Here is a 15260-nt window from a genome sequence, read left to right as displayed (position 1 = left end):
AAGGAGCCTTTTAAATGCAGCTGTCAAATTAGCAGGCACGGCGATCAGACCTTGCCCGCTGCAGATAGCACCTGGGATTGCAGCGGTTCAGAGTTACATAGTTACGCAGTTACGCCCTTGGTCGTTAAGGGGTTAATAGACCTAAAACTGACAATTACAAAAACTGACTGTACAAAAAATAAATAAATAAAGTCTATTGGCTATGATTTGTCATGCATTGGGGTATGTGCAAATCGCAGAATTTGGTGGGAAATTTCAAGGGGAGTCCTTGCGGCGATCCCCACTTGAAGTTCCAACTATCCCATAGACTCAATGATATTCTGAAACTCAATCCACCGTCTGCCCAAAGAATTGACATGCTGCTGCTTTGCCAAGAGGATTAGGAGCACTGGTACGTGCTTCTATTTATACCGCCAATAATCACGCCCTATACCAAACAGATGGCAAAAATTACTGTAACTCCCCCATGCATAGCACCGACCATTCCTCCATAACCGCGACCCGGAAGTATGTTATGTGTTGGAATTACTATAATTCCAACCCCTTAAATCAACACAGTGGCTGAAAAAGTTGAATGCATCCCCAAGGGAATCAGGGAAAACATAGATCCAGTCTACACTGTGTTTATTTAAAGGGGTTATCCAGTGCTGGAACTGAGTTTCAAAACCCCACCCAAACTGGAGACAACAGTAGGGGGAAAGTGGCCATGTTTTTGTAGCGCTGGATAACCCCTTTAAGGGGTTGGAATTATAGGTGTTTGTGTTTTCATTCACTTGCATCTACCATTTGTCGACTTATTACAGAAAAAGAGCTGCTAACAACAGACTGCACCTAATAAAATATGGAGAGGCAAATACCTCAATTACACACAACAGGACAAGACAATGTAAAAACCTCAGCAATTACCGGCCATGGGGGGCAACGGTGAAGACAAATACATTTAATTACAATATAAACAGAATACAATAGCATCCAAGTGAGACTATGCAAAACTATTTAAATTTCAAATACGTCCTATTAGTGTAATTCAATAAAGTATCAAAAAGTGCAAAAAGATTTTTTTAGGAACCAAAGTGCAAGTACCAAAAAAGGTCAGAATTAAGTAAATCCTCAACTGTAATACTGAGTATGTATGGCCTGAGACTCTCAGTGGCTGAAGAAGTTGGATGCAACCCTAAAGAATCCAGGAAAACAGGGGTAGGCATTAGGCTGTATCCATGTTTTCCTGGACTCCCAACTTTTTCAGCCATAGATATTAAAATGCCAAACAAAATGCAAAAATTCAGACTAAAACAAATAGAGATGAGCGAACCTGGAGCATGCTCGAGTCCATTCGAACCCGAACGTTCGGCATTTGATTAGCGGTGGCTGCTAAAGTTGGATAAAGCCCTAAGGCTATGTGGAAATCCTGGATATAGTCATTGGCTGTATCCATGTTTTCCAGACAACCTTAGAGCTTTATCCAACTTCAGCAGCCACCGCTAATCAAATGCCGAACGATCGGGTTCGGATGGACTCGAGCATGCTCCAGGTTCACTCATCTCTACTAACAAACAATAAAATGTCAAACTATTGCAATCCAGAATTTCTATGGTTCTTTAAGAATAATTGTAAGGAAAAAATATATAAAATATAAAAATATAAATATTGTTAAATATATAAAATATGTAGAAAAAAAATTTGAATTTAAAAAGCGTGGCTTGAGTAACCCTTTATCCTGGCACTTAGGTTACAGTTACATATAATGTATGAGGATGACACAGTGTTACCTAAAAACCCTACAACTTAATGACAATTTTAACACACACACACAAAAAAAATTCATAAAAGACTTTCTGGCTATCACCAGTCCTATGTCATATGACTTTTTTCCATTGGGAAACCACAGTTCTGTGATACCATGAAGCCAGGGCAATAAAAGCCACCACTAAAACCTCCGCAAACTCCAAACTGAAGAAGCTGAATGGGATTAGGAGACCAGGCAAAGAGTGTAACCAGCCACAGAACTCGCAGCAGAATTCTATATTTGCCAGGAAGTATTAATAAGTAGGACTATGCAATCATTGAGCCGCACATCGTAACTCGCTGTTATACTTATTATAATCTTTCTCTTACCTTAATAGACAAAATCAAAACCTGAAAATGGCAAAACTCTAAGACGAGAATAAAACACAATTTTTAATTGAATCCAAACTATGCCCTGCAATCTAGTTACCTCTGGTACCGATTTGAAAAGCATACAATGTATTGTAAAATTTACAATAATAATACAAATAAAACATATAGTTATTATTATTATTATTATTATTATTATTATTATTATTATTATTATTATTTTTTTTTTTTTTTTTAGGAATGTGAGAGAAAAGATTTAAAAATATATATATATATATATTGCAATTGTAAAGTTACTTCACTACCCCCTCAAAAAAAATATATATATATATTTTTTTGCCTTTAATTTTTTTTTACTGTTATTCTTTCTTTTAACGTGTACCACAGACATCAAAAATAGAGATCTAACAGTATTCAAAAATGCAGACCGTTCATGGTTTTAGAGGTTACCAAGAACATACTGTACTGTACATGTAACCTTTTGACTCAAATGTTTTTTTTATAAAGCGTGCCAGAGAAAGACCCATTTGGGTCAAAACTAGAGATGAGCAAACCGGGTTCAGGTTCGAGTCGATCCGAACCCGATCGTTCGGCATTTGATTAGCGGTGGCTGCTGAACTTGGATAAAGCCCTAAGGCTATGTGGAAATCATGGATATAGTCATTGGCTGTATCCATGTTTTCCAGACAACCTTAGAGCTTTATCCAAGTTCAGCAGCCCCCGCTAATCAAATGCCGAACGATCGGGTTCGGATCGACTCGAACCTGAACCCGGTTTGCTCATCTCTAGTCAAAACATATATGTATATATGTACATATATATGTATCTATGTATATATGCTTTTGGTGGTCTAATAAAAGCTTGAAGGTTCTATGGGCTCTATAAACTAATATAATGGAGCCCATCACCTGAGTCAGAGTGAGTATTAAAAGGGTACTTCGGCCAAAATCTTTTTCTTTCAAATCAACTGGCGTCAGAAAGATATACAGATTTGTAAATTACTTCTTTTAAAAAATCTTCAGTCTTCCAGTACTTATCAGTAGAGATGATCAAACAGCGCTGATGTTAAGGTTCGTACAAACTCGAACCCTCGGTATTTGACTCCCGCAGTCTTCCAGTTACGTGGGGAAGGTGGAGACAGCCCGTTTCCCGCCTGTAAAACAGGGATACAACCTATGGCCCAGGCTGTATTCCTGTTTTCCAGGCGGGACTCGGGCTGTCTCCACCTTCCCCACGGAACGGGAAGACTGCGGGAGTCAAATACCGATGGTTCTAGTTCTTACGAACCTGAACATCAGCTCTGATCGATCATATCTACTTATCAGCTGCTGTATGTCATGCAGGAAGTGGTGTATTCTTTCCAGTCTGACACAGTGCTCTCTGCTGCCACCTCTGTCCATGTCAGGAACTGTCCAGAGCAGCAGCAAATCCCCATAGAAAATCTCTCCTGCTTTGGACAGTTGCTGACATGAACAGAGGTGTCAGCAGAGAGCACTGTGTCAGACTGGAAAGAATTACCTGCAGGACATTCAGCAGCTGATAAGTACTGGAAGACTAAAGAATTTTAAATAGAAGTAAATAACAAATCTATACAACTTTCTGAAACCAGTTGATTTAAAAGAAAAAGATTTTTGCCGGAGTACCCCCTTAAGCTAGGGAGTAAAGCATGATGTAATACACTTTTCCCAGCTTTTTCTATAGATAGTGGGGATCTCATCACCCTCTAATATTTTATATAACTTAAAGTGTCCCTGTCGTTATTACTTTTAAAATGTAAATCAGCAGTAGATGTGATATAAAGCAAGTTTGTAATTTACATTTTTTTTTAATCATGGAGAACACGTCACTTCCTGTTTTTTTGACAAGAAACGGTCAGAAAACAGAAAGTTCTGTGTTTCCCAGGTCATCTGAGTGCTCACAGAGAGAAGGCAGTCATGTGACTGATGGACAGATTGAGCCGTGGACTCTTTGTACTGGCCGGAATTCCTGTGTTTGGTCTGTTTTTTTTCAACCAGCAGAAAATCTGCCTTCAGGAGACTGGACCTGGATTTCTGGTAAGTTTGGCTTACAGCATGATAACAAAAAAATAATGAATGTATATTGCAAACTTGCTTTACATCACATCTACTGTTCATTTAGATTTTGAAAGTTATAATGACAGGTACACGTTAAAACATTAAACACGGTTTCATTGTTTAATTGCTGATAGGATACATTGTTACACTTTTAGGCTATGTTCACATTACGTAAAAGTACGGCCTTTGTTGCCATCGGCAACAATGGCCGTACTTTATGCAGTGTGGAACATTGCCTAATCCTCTATGGGATCCTGGCCGGAGCGTATACACATCGTATACGCTCCGGCCGGGGTCCTGTGCTACGCCACAAAGAACTGACATGTCAGCTTTCTGTGGCCGCAATTCAGTGAATTGCAGCCGTAGGAAACCCTGCCAGTTCACACAATGAAGTGAGCGGCTCCGACCGCTTGCTTCATTGAGCGCTATGGGAAGTTCTGATGCGGCCGCGCGCTCATGCGCCCGCATCAGAACACTACGGCTATAAAGATGATCTTTGCAGGGATGATCGTTGCAGAGACCAGCCGTTCCGTGACCTCTCTCCGCGCTGAAGAATGGACATGTTCATTCTTCAGTGCCGAGAGAGGAGGCACACAAGCCTCCCATAGACTACCATTATGACAGGCAAGCTGGCGGGATTCCGCAGCAGAGAATTCATCCTTGTTTTCCAGGCAGCCTAAGGGCTGCATCCAACTTCTCCAGCCACTCGGGTTGAACTGGAGTGTTTGCGGTTTGCTCATCTCTAATACTGATGATCAGGGATTAAGGATTAAGGGTATCCTAGGCCCCGGGCTGTTCAGAAATTGTAGGCCCCTTGCTAACCACACTCCCTCCCCACCCACTGTCCCCACCTCTCTTATATAGATGAGGAGAGTAGTAGTAGTAGGCAGCAGTATAGTAAATGAGGGAAGTAGTAGTAGTCAGCAATATAGTAGATGAGGGGAGTAGTAGTTAGCAGTCATATAATAGATGAGGGGAGTAGTAGTAAGCAGCCGTATAGTAGATGAGTGGAGTAGTAGGAGGAGGCAGTATAGTAGGATGAGGGGAGTAGTAGGCAGCAGTAAAATAGATAAGGGGAACAGTAGTAGTAGCAGGCAGCAGGATAGTAGATGAGGGGAGCAGTAGTAGGCAGTAGTACAGTAGATATGGGGAGTAGTAGTAGGCAGCAGAATAGTAGATGAAGGGCGTAGTAGTAGTAGGCAGCAGGATAGTAGATGAGGGGAGTAATAGTAGACAGCAGGATAGTACATGGGGGGAGTAGTGTTAACAGGACACAGTGGCAGGAGAACTGGATATGTCGGGGATAAATCAAGTAACCAGTGGCTCCTAGTGTACTGTGCAATCGTCTTATCTGTTGCACAACTACAACTCCCATTAAGAGATGTAGTCCTGCATATTGCCACATACCGTGTATGTGTGTGTTTGTGGGGTGTGGTATCACTGCTGAGTCAGGACAGTTAGGAGGTATGCAGCATTGTAATGGGGCAATCTCGCTGGGCCCCCCTGGAGCCCTGGGCCCCAGGCAGTAGCCCAGATTGCCCTCATTATAATCTTCCTATGCTGATGATGCATGTGCAGCTCCTGTTCCCACACCATCACTGTGCCGGACATTTACAACGCTTCGTTCTAAGTGTAAAACTCTAGCTCGGCAATTTTACCCAAGTGCTGCTGAAGGGGTTAAATAAAGTAATTCTGGGTTTCTGTATCTCCTGATCTGCTGCCTAATAAGCAGCTATAGTGATATTCCACTAGAAGTTGGTAATGACTAAAAGGATAAAATTCTGCAGTTAGCTTAGACTGCAAAGCCGTGAAAGTCAGGTGCATTTAGTAATGTTGTCGGCCAGATTCCTTCTATATAGAGTATATGTATAAATCTGCAATATTAAGGGTATAAACCCACACACCGTATATGCAGCAGATATGCAACAAATACGCAGCAGATTTGTTGGTACAGATTTGATGCTGTGTTCAGTTATTTAGATCTAATCTGCTGCGATTTTGCTGCGAGTTTGCTGCGTATCGCAGCAGTAAATACGCTGCATATACGGTGTGTGGGTTTATACCCTAAAGGAGAATTGATGGCATGGGTTTGTATATATCTGCGCTGTCAGTTTCCCCTTTAAAGTAAGGAATTTCTCTGGTCTCTACATTTTATAGAGAGGATTTAAAAGAAAAAATTTATAAAATTGCAATATTAATTATAGTGCTTAAAAAAGCAGTATATTGTAACCCGTATTCTTCTTTTTCCGCAGTTTTTTTTTTGTTATTCAAGTTTTTTTTTTTTCACGTTTCTCGTGCCGGAACAATGTTATACTTTAATAGATCGGACAATTCTCCATGCTATGATATATAATATGTTTGTTTTTTTAATATTTTTATTTATATAATGGGCAAGGAGATATAAGAAACTTTTATTGGGGGTTTTATAAGGGGTTTTTAATACTTTAAAAAACTTTTTTATTCCACTTTGAAAAAAAAAAAAAAAACACTTCTATTTCACAGTAAAACATGCATAGCATAGCATAGATCAGTGTTCTAGGCGATCTATGCATAGAGTCTGCCTGAGAGCAGACTCTATACATGGATCGGCGATCCGACAGGATGGAGGTAAGTGGCTTACCACCGCCCGTTGGTACAAGCGATTGGGGCCCCCGCAGCATGGCTGCAGGGGTCCCGATCACTCAGTGACAGGGGCTTGTCCTGTCATTGAGTACCTTAAACGCTGCAATCGCTATAGATCAAAGCATTTAAGGGGTTAATGGCAGGCAGCTACGGGATAACAGCTGCCTGTCATTACCCTCGGCTCCCGGGACACTGATGTGTGCGGGACCGCTCTCACTGCAGCGGTCCCGCACACATAAAACCCCCTCAGTGTCAGGAATGTATATATACATTCCTGCAGCACGGGGCTATGTGCAGTTGGAACGTAAATGTACGTATTACTGATGTGAAGGGGTTAAAGATCCCTAATTTTCCAGAGGAAATAATGGCCACACAGTAAAGCATTAAAGCTCTTAAAAGCACGGTACCACAGTCACTCTTAAAGTGACGGTACATAAGTCACTCCTAAAGGGACAGTAATAAAGTCACTTTGAAAGGACGGTATTAAAGTTGTTCTTAAAGGGCCGGGGCCAAAGTCATTCTTAAAGGGACAGCACTAAAGTTTCTCTTCAAAGGGTGGTACCAAAGTCACTCTTAAAGGGAGGATATCAAGGGTTAAAGTTTCTCTTAAATGGAAGTCACTGGTAAAGGGGCGCTCTTTTCAAGCACTATGTATTTTCCTGGAAATGCAAATCTAGTGGAAAACATATTGGATGGTCTAGAACATTTAAATTTTGGAAGGAGAAATAAATCTGGGTTTAACTGCAATGGGTGTGGAGACAGCAGGTGCACATAGGCCCTGTTGTCATGTATGTGAAAGCAGTCTTTAGTACAATTTCAGACAGTCTAATTCAGAGCATGTAACATTGCAGACACTCACCTTATGAAAGCCAAAGAGATGACATAGTCTGGGTTGACTGTAATGGTCCAGTCACAGTCCCTGCTGTGCGGATATGGGTGAGGGAAATTCGGAGATAAAATGAAACCTGCAGAGCCAGTGAGATTGCCACCACATGGAGCTGGAAAACAAACAAACAAAAAAAAAATGTTAAATAGTAATATAAAGATATGTCATTTCCTAAAGGGGAACTATCAGCAGGTGAGACTAATCTACTGGCCACCTAGGAGGAAGGTATGTTAGGGGACCAACAACAGGTTAGATTGGTTCCCCTTTATCTTGTATTAGATTATTGTTAGCAACATGATTTAGTGACACTTAGTCCTTTAGTGTATACACAGTATCAGTCTTTATGTAGACACCCAATGGCTTGATTGAATGTCCTGATAGCATGATGTAATATGACGCATTGAGACTGTAATGCATGCGGCTTCCATTGGATCAAATAAATCTTAAAGCGACTCACAATCTCCCCCCTCAAACCGCTTGTACCTTTGGATAGCTGCTTTTAATCCAAGATCTGTCCTGGGGTCCGTTCAGCAGGTGATGCAGTTGTTGTCCTAAAAAACAACTTTTAAACTTGCAGCCCTGTGCTCAATGGTTGGGGCTTACATTGTGTATGCATTAGGCTGGCACACCCTCTCTGTCCCTCCTCCCCGCCCTCCTCATCATTAGGAATGCTCCAGGCAGATTGCCTCCTATTCATCAGCTGTGGCAGCCCGGCACATGGGCTGGATCCTTAAGCACATGTTCAGTGGCATTTCTTATGATGAAGAGGGTGAGGAGGAGGGACGGAGGGGTGGTGCAAAGTAAGGGCACAGATATTCCCATTTGGCACAGGGCTGCAAGTTTAAAAGTTGTTTTTTAGGACAATAACTGCATCACCTGCCGAACGGACCCCAGGACTGGTCTTGGATTAAAAGCAGCTATCCGAAGGTACAAGCGCTTTGGGGGGGGGGGGGGTCAGATTGTGGGTACAGAGTCACTTTAACTCTCTAAATAATATTATGGATAGGAAGAAAATCTCTATGTCACATAAGTAGAAAATACATGATCGGGTTGAAGACACCTTACCTATACACGATGGAGGACTAGGCTGCCAAAAGAAACGGTTATCCACTTGGATACAGGTAATCCTTTCTTCCCCTTGTAACTCATATCCAGGATCACACTGAAAAACGACAGTATCCCCAGGTTCCCGGCCGTCACCATTCCTAGTTCCATTCATAGGAACTCCAGGATCACGACACGCTGTCGCCACTGAGCCTAAGAAAGAAATGTAAGTTTTATGAAATGACAATTTTCAAGTATTTCTTAAGTAAACTTTTGTTTTAAATTTAGGTTCCATTGTATTAAGAAAAATATTTGGCTCCTCCTTCAGTTTTGATCAAACGATCGAAGAGTAGATTCAGCTGACTCCTATGATGGTAAAAATAATAATTATTTTTTTAGAGACCTATCTGAGTTGAAAAGCTGAAATCAATAGGAAAAGCCAATTTAATTGGGATGAGCCAACCATATATTGTTCGTTGGGCCTCCTCAACTTTTTCCCCCAATGGCAGCTGTCAGGGTCAAGAATGGATTGGTATTCTTGATTCCAATACCTCCTATCCTTTTGTTCTTGGGGAGATGAGCAGCCACTAAGACATCTGACAGTGGCTTTCTACCAACTCTCTTTTTAGAGTAGACACATGTTCATCCGCCCACAGCATAGCCAAACATGCACATGGGATCCATGGACATAGCTGTATGAAGGTTCATTTAACATGATGGTATAAGGCCTATACAAAACAGGGCAGATTTCCTATTGAAAATGTGCCATAATTCTCGTAAAATCTACAAAAAAAAACAAAAAAAACTAGTTTATATGAAGTAGAAAATTTCTTAGACTCTCTTGTGTAAGGGCCCCATTACACAACCCAACCTTATGCTGTAAACTAGTGCCAATTTTCATGTTCTGCACTTTACACATTTAGATCAACCAATGCGACCGGGAAACATAAACAATAACTGCATTGATTGTCCAGCCCTTGAAGTTCAACGTTATCAGTTGTCCGTACCAATTTAACCCAATGGTGATGTGTGGTTAATAATTTTATTAGCCCTAAACAAGATTCAGGCTATGTTCCCACCGTAGGAAAATTACGTCCTCTTTTTGACCAAAGTCATAGCCATTAGATGGCCGTCTTTTGGTGCAAAAATGACGGTCATCTGGAAAAAAGGCAGTCATTTTCCAGTTGTGGGGATCATAGCCTCAATGAGACATCAAGCAGCTTGTCTACAGGCTGATCGGTGGCCTTAAAGGGGACAACAGGATCAAGGAGAATAGAACACCTTTTTACGTTTTAAAACTGAGCCTTGAAGGAAATGTACCTGGTGATAATCCTTGCACATTACACCCAGTTTAAACCAGCTATTAGAGATGAGCGAACCGAGTTCGGGGTCGAGTCCATCCGAACACGAACGATGGGCATTTGATTAGCGGGGGCTGCTGAACTTGGATAAAGCTCTAAGGTTGTCTGGAAAACATGGATACAGCCAATGGCTATATCCTTAGGGCTTTATCCAACTTCAGCAGCCACCGCTAATCAAATGCCGAAAGCTCGGGTTCGGATGGACTCGAACATGCTCAAGGTTCGCTCAACTCTACCAGCTATCATACGCAGCCAACTGGAAAATCACAACATGGTCATGACACTCTTCAAGTCCTATTTTAGGGTATATTCACACGGGCGGGCTCGCAGCAAGATTCTCGCTGCGAGCCCGGCAGGTCCTGGCAGTTCCCATACACTACATACTTGCTGCGGTCTAAACGACCGCAGCGAGTATGTAATTATACCGCCCTTAACCCCTTCTGCTCCCGCCCGCTGTAAGCATACTTTACCTGTCCTTGCTGCACGGGTCCGGCGTCCTGCTCTCCTGTCCGGCCAATCAGTGGCTGCAGCTGGGCAACACACTAATTGGCCGGACAGAAGAGCAGGACGCCGGACCCGTGCAGCAAGGACAGGTAAAGTATGCTGCTTACAGCGGGCGGGAGCAGAAGGGGTTAAGGGCGGTATAATTACATACTCGCTGCGGTCGTTTAGACCGCAGCAAGTATGTAGTGTATGGGAACTGCCAGGACCTGCCGGGCTCGCAGCGAGAATCTCGCTGCGAGCCCGCCCGTGTGAATATACCCTTACTGTGTATAAAATAAGAAAAAAGCAGTTGAAATGCCATTATTATTGATGTATCTTGCGTCTCTAGTCTATTCTGTCTGATATGGGATGTACTTTGCTGCAGGGGTTTTCATTTCACAAATTTAAATTAATATTTTGAAATGGGATATATTTAACCCCTTCAAGACCGAGCCCTTTGATGCAGGGATGTCCGGGTCAAATTAATGTAATGTTCCTCCCCACCTTCTAAGAGCCATAGCACTTTTATTTTTCCACCTATAGGGCTGTTTGGGGTGTCATTTTTTGTGCCATGATCTCTAGTTTTTAATAATATCATATTGGTGTAAAAGAAAAGTTTTGATCACTTTTCATATTTTTTTTTATTTTTTTTTTCTGATATATAATTTAAAAAAATCAGAAATCCTAGAATTCCGCCCTCCCCCTCCCCATTTACGCCATTCACCGTGCGGGAACAATAATGTTATATTTTATTAGATTGGACAATTCCGCATGCTATGGCTGCACGCTCCATTGTATGCTGTGGGGAGTTGTGATGCGGGGGCGCACATATGTGCCCGCATCAGAATTCAGCGGCGGTAAAGATCACCCGGCTGGTACTGCCGGCCGGGATGATCTTTTCTGACACCTGCCGTTCCGTGACCCGGGTGGGTTACGGAACGGCCGGTGTCATACAACTTGTGAACATAGCCTAAGACTGTATTTTTTATTTTTCATATAAATCCCACTGAAAAAGATTCTGCTGTGTTTGCCTTTCAAGTTGGACTTAGTACAAATGGGTTGCAGGCCCCCTTCACACACTGACACAGGGAAGTTGGGCAGTTGTGTTCCATTTATTATGCTACTGAGATTCTAGACCCTGTCCACTGTATGTGCACTGCTGCTCCCCCCCCCCCCAACTATCCCACTATGAATAAAAATAACTTATATCACCACATGTCATTAACTAGGGACACAACTCAAACACGTTTCTTGCCCTTTAAATTGGACATCATTATCCGAGAAAAATAAGACCATAGTCTATGGTTCCATTCACACTCCGTGCCAGAGATCTAATCTCGGATTTTTTCACATCAACAATGAGAACCAATCTTAGCATAAGGAATAACAATGGAAATACTCTTTATGGATATGTTGGGATTGCTTCTCTATTTTAGTTGGATTTGTTCCCGATTTTCTAAAAAAAACAAAACAAAAAAAAAAACATGGTGGGTCATAAATTTATTTAACTCCATCAAGAAATGTTATCGCTGTTAAGTTTCCCAATCTCCCATTTATAATTGACAGTGAAATTGTATAATTATATGTTGATAAAATGCCTTAATGTAGGTGCAGGCTGTCTTACAGCACACCATCAATCTTTAGAAAATGTAATATACATTCACACCTTCCCCCAGGGTGTTGGGTAGCAATCTAATAAGGAAAAGCACATAACTCTGTTAATGATCAGATTTTTTTTTTTTTTTTTTTAATAAAAAAAATGAAGTAATCTTATAACATCCTGAATTACAATATCTAATTAGAAAAATTATATTCACACCTTAATTTGACATGAAATTAGCAAGATATACATTTCCAAGGCTTCATTTGCATTGGATCTTCACATCAAAGGGATAATTATCTCTTTTGTATCTAATATGTCAGAGCGTAATTAAAAATATTAATATGATGAAGGCATTGACCAGAAATTCATGAACCCATCAGTACCAAAAAAAAAAAAAATCTTAATTTGCAGAGCTATCGTAAAAAATGTAGGGAAGGAGAAGAGCAGAAAGTGACGGCATAGTCGGTGAATTATGACTCTATGTAGACCACAGATGTTAAACTCAGGTCCTCCAGCTGTTACAAAACAACGATTCCCATCATGCCTGGGCAGCCAAAGGCAACAATACCCTAAAGGACCACAGTTTTAATAGAAAAAAGCATTGTAGATTCATACTGTCATGCAGTGTTCCAGAACCCATGTGTCACTAACACTGAGTATATGTGTATGTAGGGTGGCACTATTATCTTTATTGCAGGCTTTTATCTGTGGACAAGGTCTAGAATCTGCATTTATGTGTATTCTCTGTTCAGTGACAGCAAGCACAAGCTTTGAAGGTCTAAGAATGGGTTAATTTGTCTGTGTAATTCAGCACTTTCTGTCTGCCACCTGCTGGAGAAAATGGATTGCGAGCCACCTCCTTTCCCCTGGCCCTATCACAGCCCTGCTAAAATTTTCCCTTCAGCTCTGTCTAATCCTGTGTTGAGCTGCCTCAGGCTCATCTCCACCAATAGAGAACCACCCAGAATTACAGCCCAGTTCGTGCTAAGTATCCAGCTAATTCATAGGGCCAGTGAGAGTGTTACGTGGGGTCTGGCTATCAGGCCAGTGCTATATGCTGCAACCCTGGAGGGTATGCTGAGTATCCTGAGCTTCTTTGTTCCTGTTTACTAGCCATGGCTGGCAAAACCACCTGGGGTGCAACTTCCACTGATGAGGGACCAAGACCTATCCACGCTGAGGGAGGTTATCCAAATCTTTAAAGAGACTCTGTCAGTAGGTTTATACAGTCCTGTTAAAGGGTAGCTGTCAGGAGCCGAGCCACACGCTCAGCCCCTGCCTCTGGCGATGGCGTCCCTGGTTACGGGTAGGGCCGGTTGCTGAGGGCGCGCCGATGGCGTCCTTAGCAGCCAGCCTGCTGTTTGTGCGCTGCAACACTTTTTTACCTTAGTCCATTCCTGGTTTTGTTGCGTTCTTTGTTTGTGTCTTCTGTCCGGTCCATGTTTTTCAGTTTTCCCTACACCTTCCTTGCTGTGGCTAACTCACTGATTGTTTCGGTCTGTGTTCTGATTGACAGCTGACCTGGCCAGTTAGCTGTCAGCACCTAGGTTGCTATCCTCTATATATCCAGCCCTAGGCCTCAGTCCACTGCCTGTGAAAGAGCCTAGTAACCCTAGCGTATCTTGAGCTAGCATTCCTCTGACCTGTTTATCCTGTTTTCCTGATCTCTAGCTTTTGGACTTCGACTATTCTTTTGGACTCTGATTTTGTACTGTAGTTGTACGCTTGTTGCCGACTTAGCCTTTCTGACTATTCTCCTTTGTGTTGTTTGTCTTGTCTCGTCCTGTGCCTCACTTACATCAGTGTAAGGAACATCGACAAGTTGTCCGCAGTGTCCCTAGTAACTGTCTGAGGCAAGCAGGTAGGGATAGCTGGGGTGGGTGCGAGTTGCAGGACAGCACTTGTCTTTTGTTTTCCAGTACCCTACCTGACAGTAGCATAAACTAGTGACAAAGAAATTGAACAGAATGATGTATCACTTACATTGGTCTTTGCAGCTGATTTGGAATATCCTCCTGAATAACTTAGACAATAAGTAGTCCTCTCCATTATGTGCATGAGCCCAGAAGTCCTGGACATTCATGAAAAGCAGTAAACTCCACCCACCAGCTGCTGATTGGCAGTTATCTATCCATGCTGTGTATAGGCAGCCAACTGTCAATCAGCAGCTGGCGGGCTGGGAATGGGTGTGGCAAGAATCATATTCTCCTGCATATAAGGAGAACGGCTGAAGAAAAATATGTAATACACTGATCTGTTCAGCATTTATATCACCAGTTTATGCTGCCCACATTTAAGGCAGCATAAACCTAAAAACAGATTCTGAGTCCTGCAAGTCCACAGAGGTAATACTGACAAAACAGCAGAATACAATATGCCATGATAACTATACACAGGAGCAGGGGCCAACGTTATTGGTGTGGCATGGCATACATTTATATTCCCTGATCAAATGTGCTCATATAAGTTTTTGGGAAACAGATCATCCTTATCTGGGTGGAAGCCTACATAACAAAGGAAAATTATTATGGTTCAAAGTCCAGATCTATTCAAGACCACAGAATAGAGGTTTATCAAAACTTTGTTAAAGCAACAGTGGCCATTTAACTTTAACCAGAAAGTTACTAAACTTAAAGGATTAGTTTGATATAAAAACCTTTCTTAAAGTATGTTCACACATAGCAGCTATGTTTCACAGTAGGGAACCTGCAGGGAAAATCCACAGTGTGCATTCTACAAGTTGTAATATTTGCTTGATTCTTCTTTTAATCTTAAAAAATCTGTAGCCTAAAATCTGCAATGACTCCTGCACCATCAATACCACAGCATTGGGTTCAGAGATTATGTGGAGAAAAGTTACAGATTTCACACTGTATGAAATCCTCCATGTATACGCTAGGTGTGAACATATCCTTAAGTCGTCAATATTATAAAATGTGAGTCTAGCTCATAAAATTCCCTTCATTCTTTACTTATTCTTATATTTGAAACAACAAAAAAAATTTGACCAAATTTGACCAAGTACATGTAAAAGATCTAAAGAATGAGCAGGATCTGTTCTACATTTCCCG

At 41.7% G+C, this 15260-nt stretch overlaps 1 protein-coding gene across 1 annotated transcript in view; it reads right to left on the bottom strand.

Moving 5' to 3' along the window:
• CSMD3 (CUB and Sushi multiple domains 3) overlaps positions 1–15260 on the bottom strand; it is a 467563-nt gene that overhangs the window by 353392 nt on the left and 98911 nt on the right. The window contains exons 16-17 of the mRNA XM_069959625.1: positions 8764–8955; positions 7672–7810 (exon numbers count right to left, since the gene is read on the bottom strand). Coding sequence (XP_069815726.1) covers positions 7672–7810; positions 8764–8955 — 331 coding nt within the window. The remainder of the gene's footprint in view (positions 1–7671; positions 7811–8763; positions 8956–15260) is intronic.

The sequence above is a fragment of the Dendropsophus ebraccatus genome, chromosome 2, assembly GCF_027789765.1.
Source record: "Dendropsophus ebraccatus isolate aDenEbr1 chromosome 2, aDenEbr1.pat, whole genome shotgun sequence".
Classification (NCBI taxonomy): domain Eukaryota; kingdom Metazoa; phylum Chordata; class Amphibia; order Anura; family Hylidae; genus Dendropsophus; species Dendropsophus ebraccatus.
Note: the sequence above shows the minus strand (reverse complement) of the source record. Positions and strands in the feature narration are given on the sequence as shown.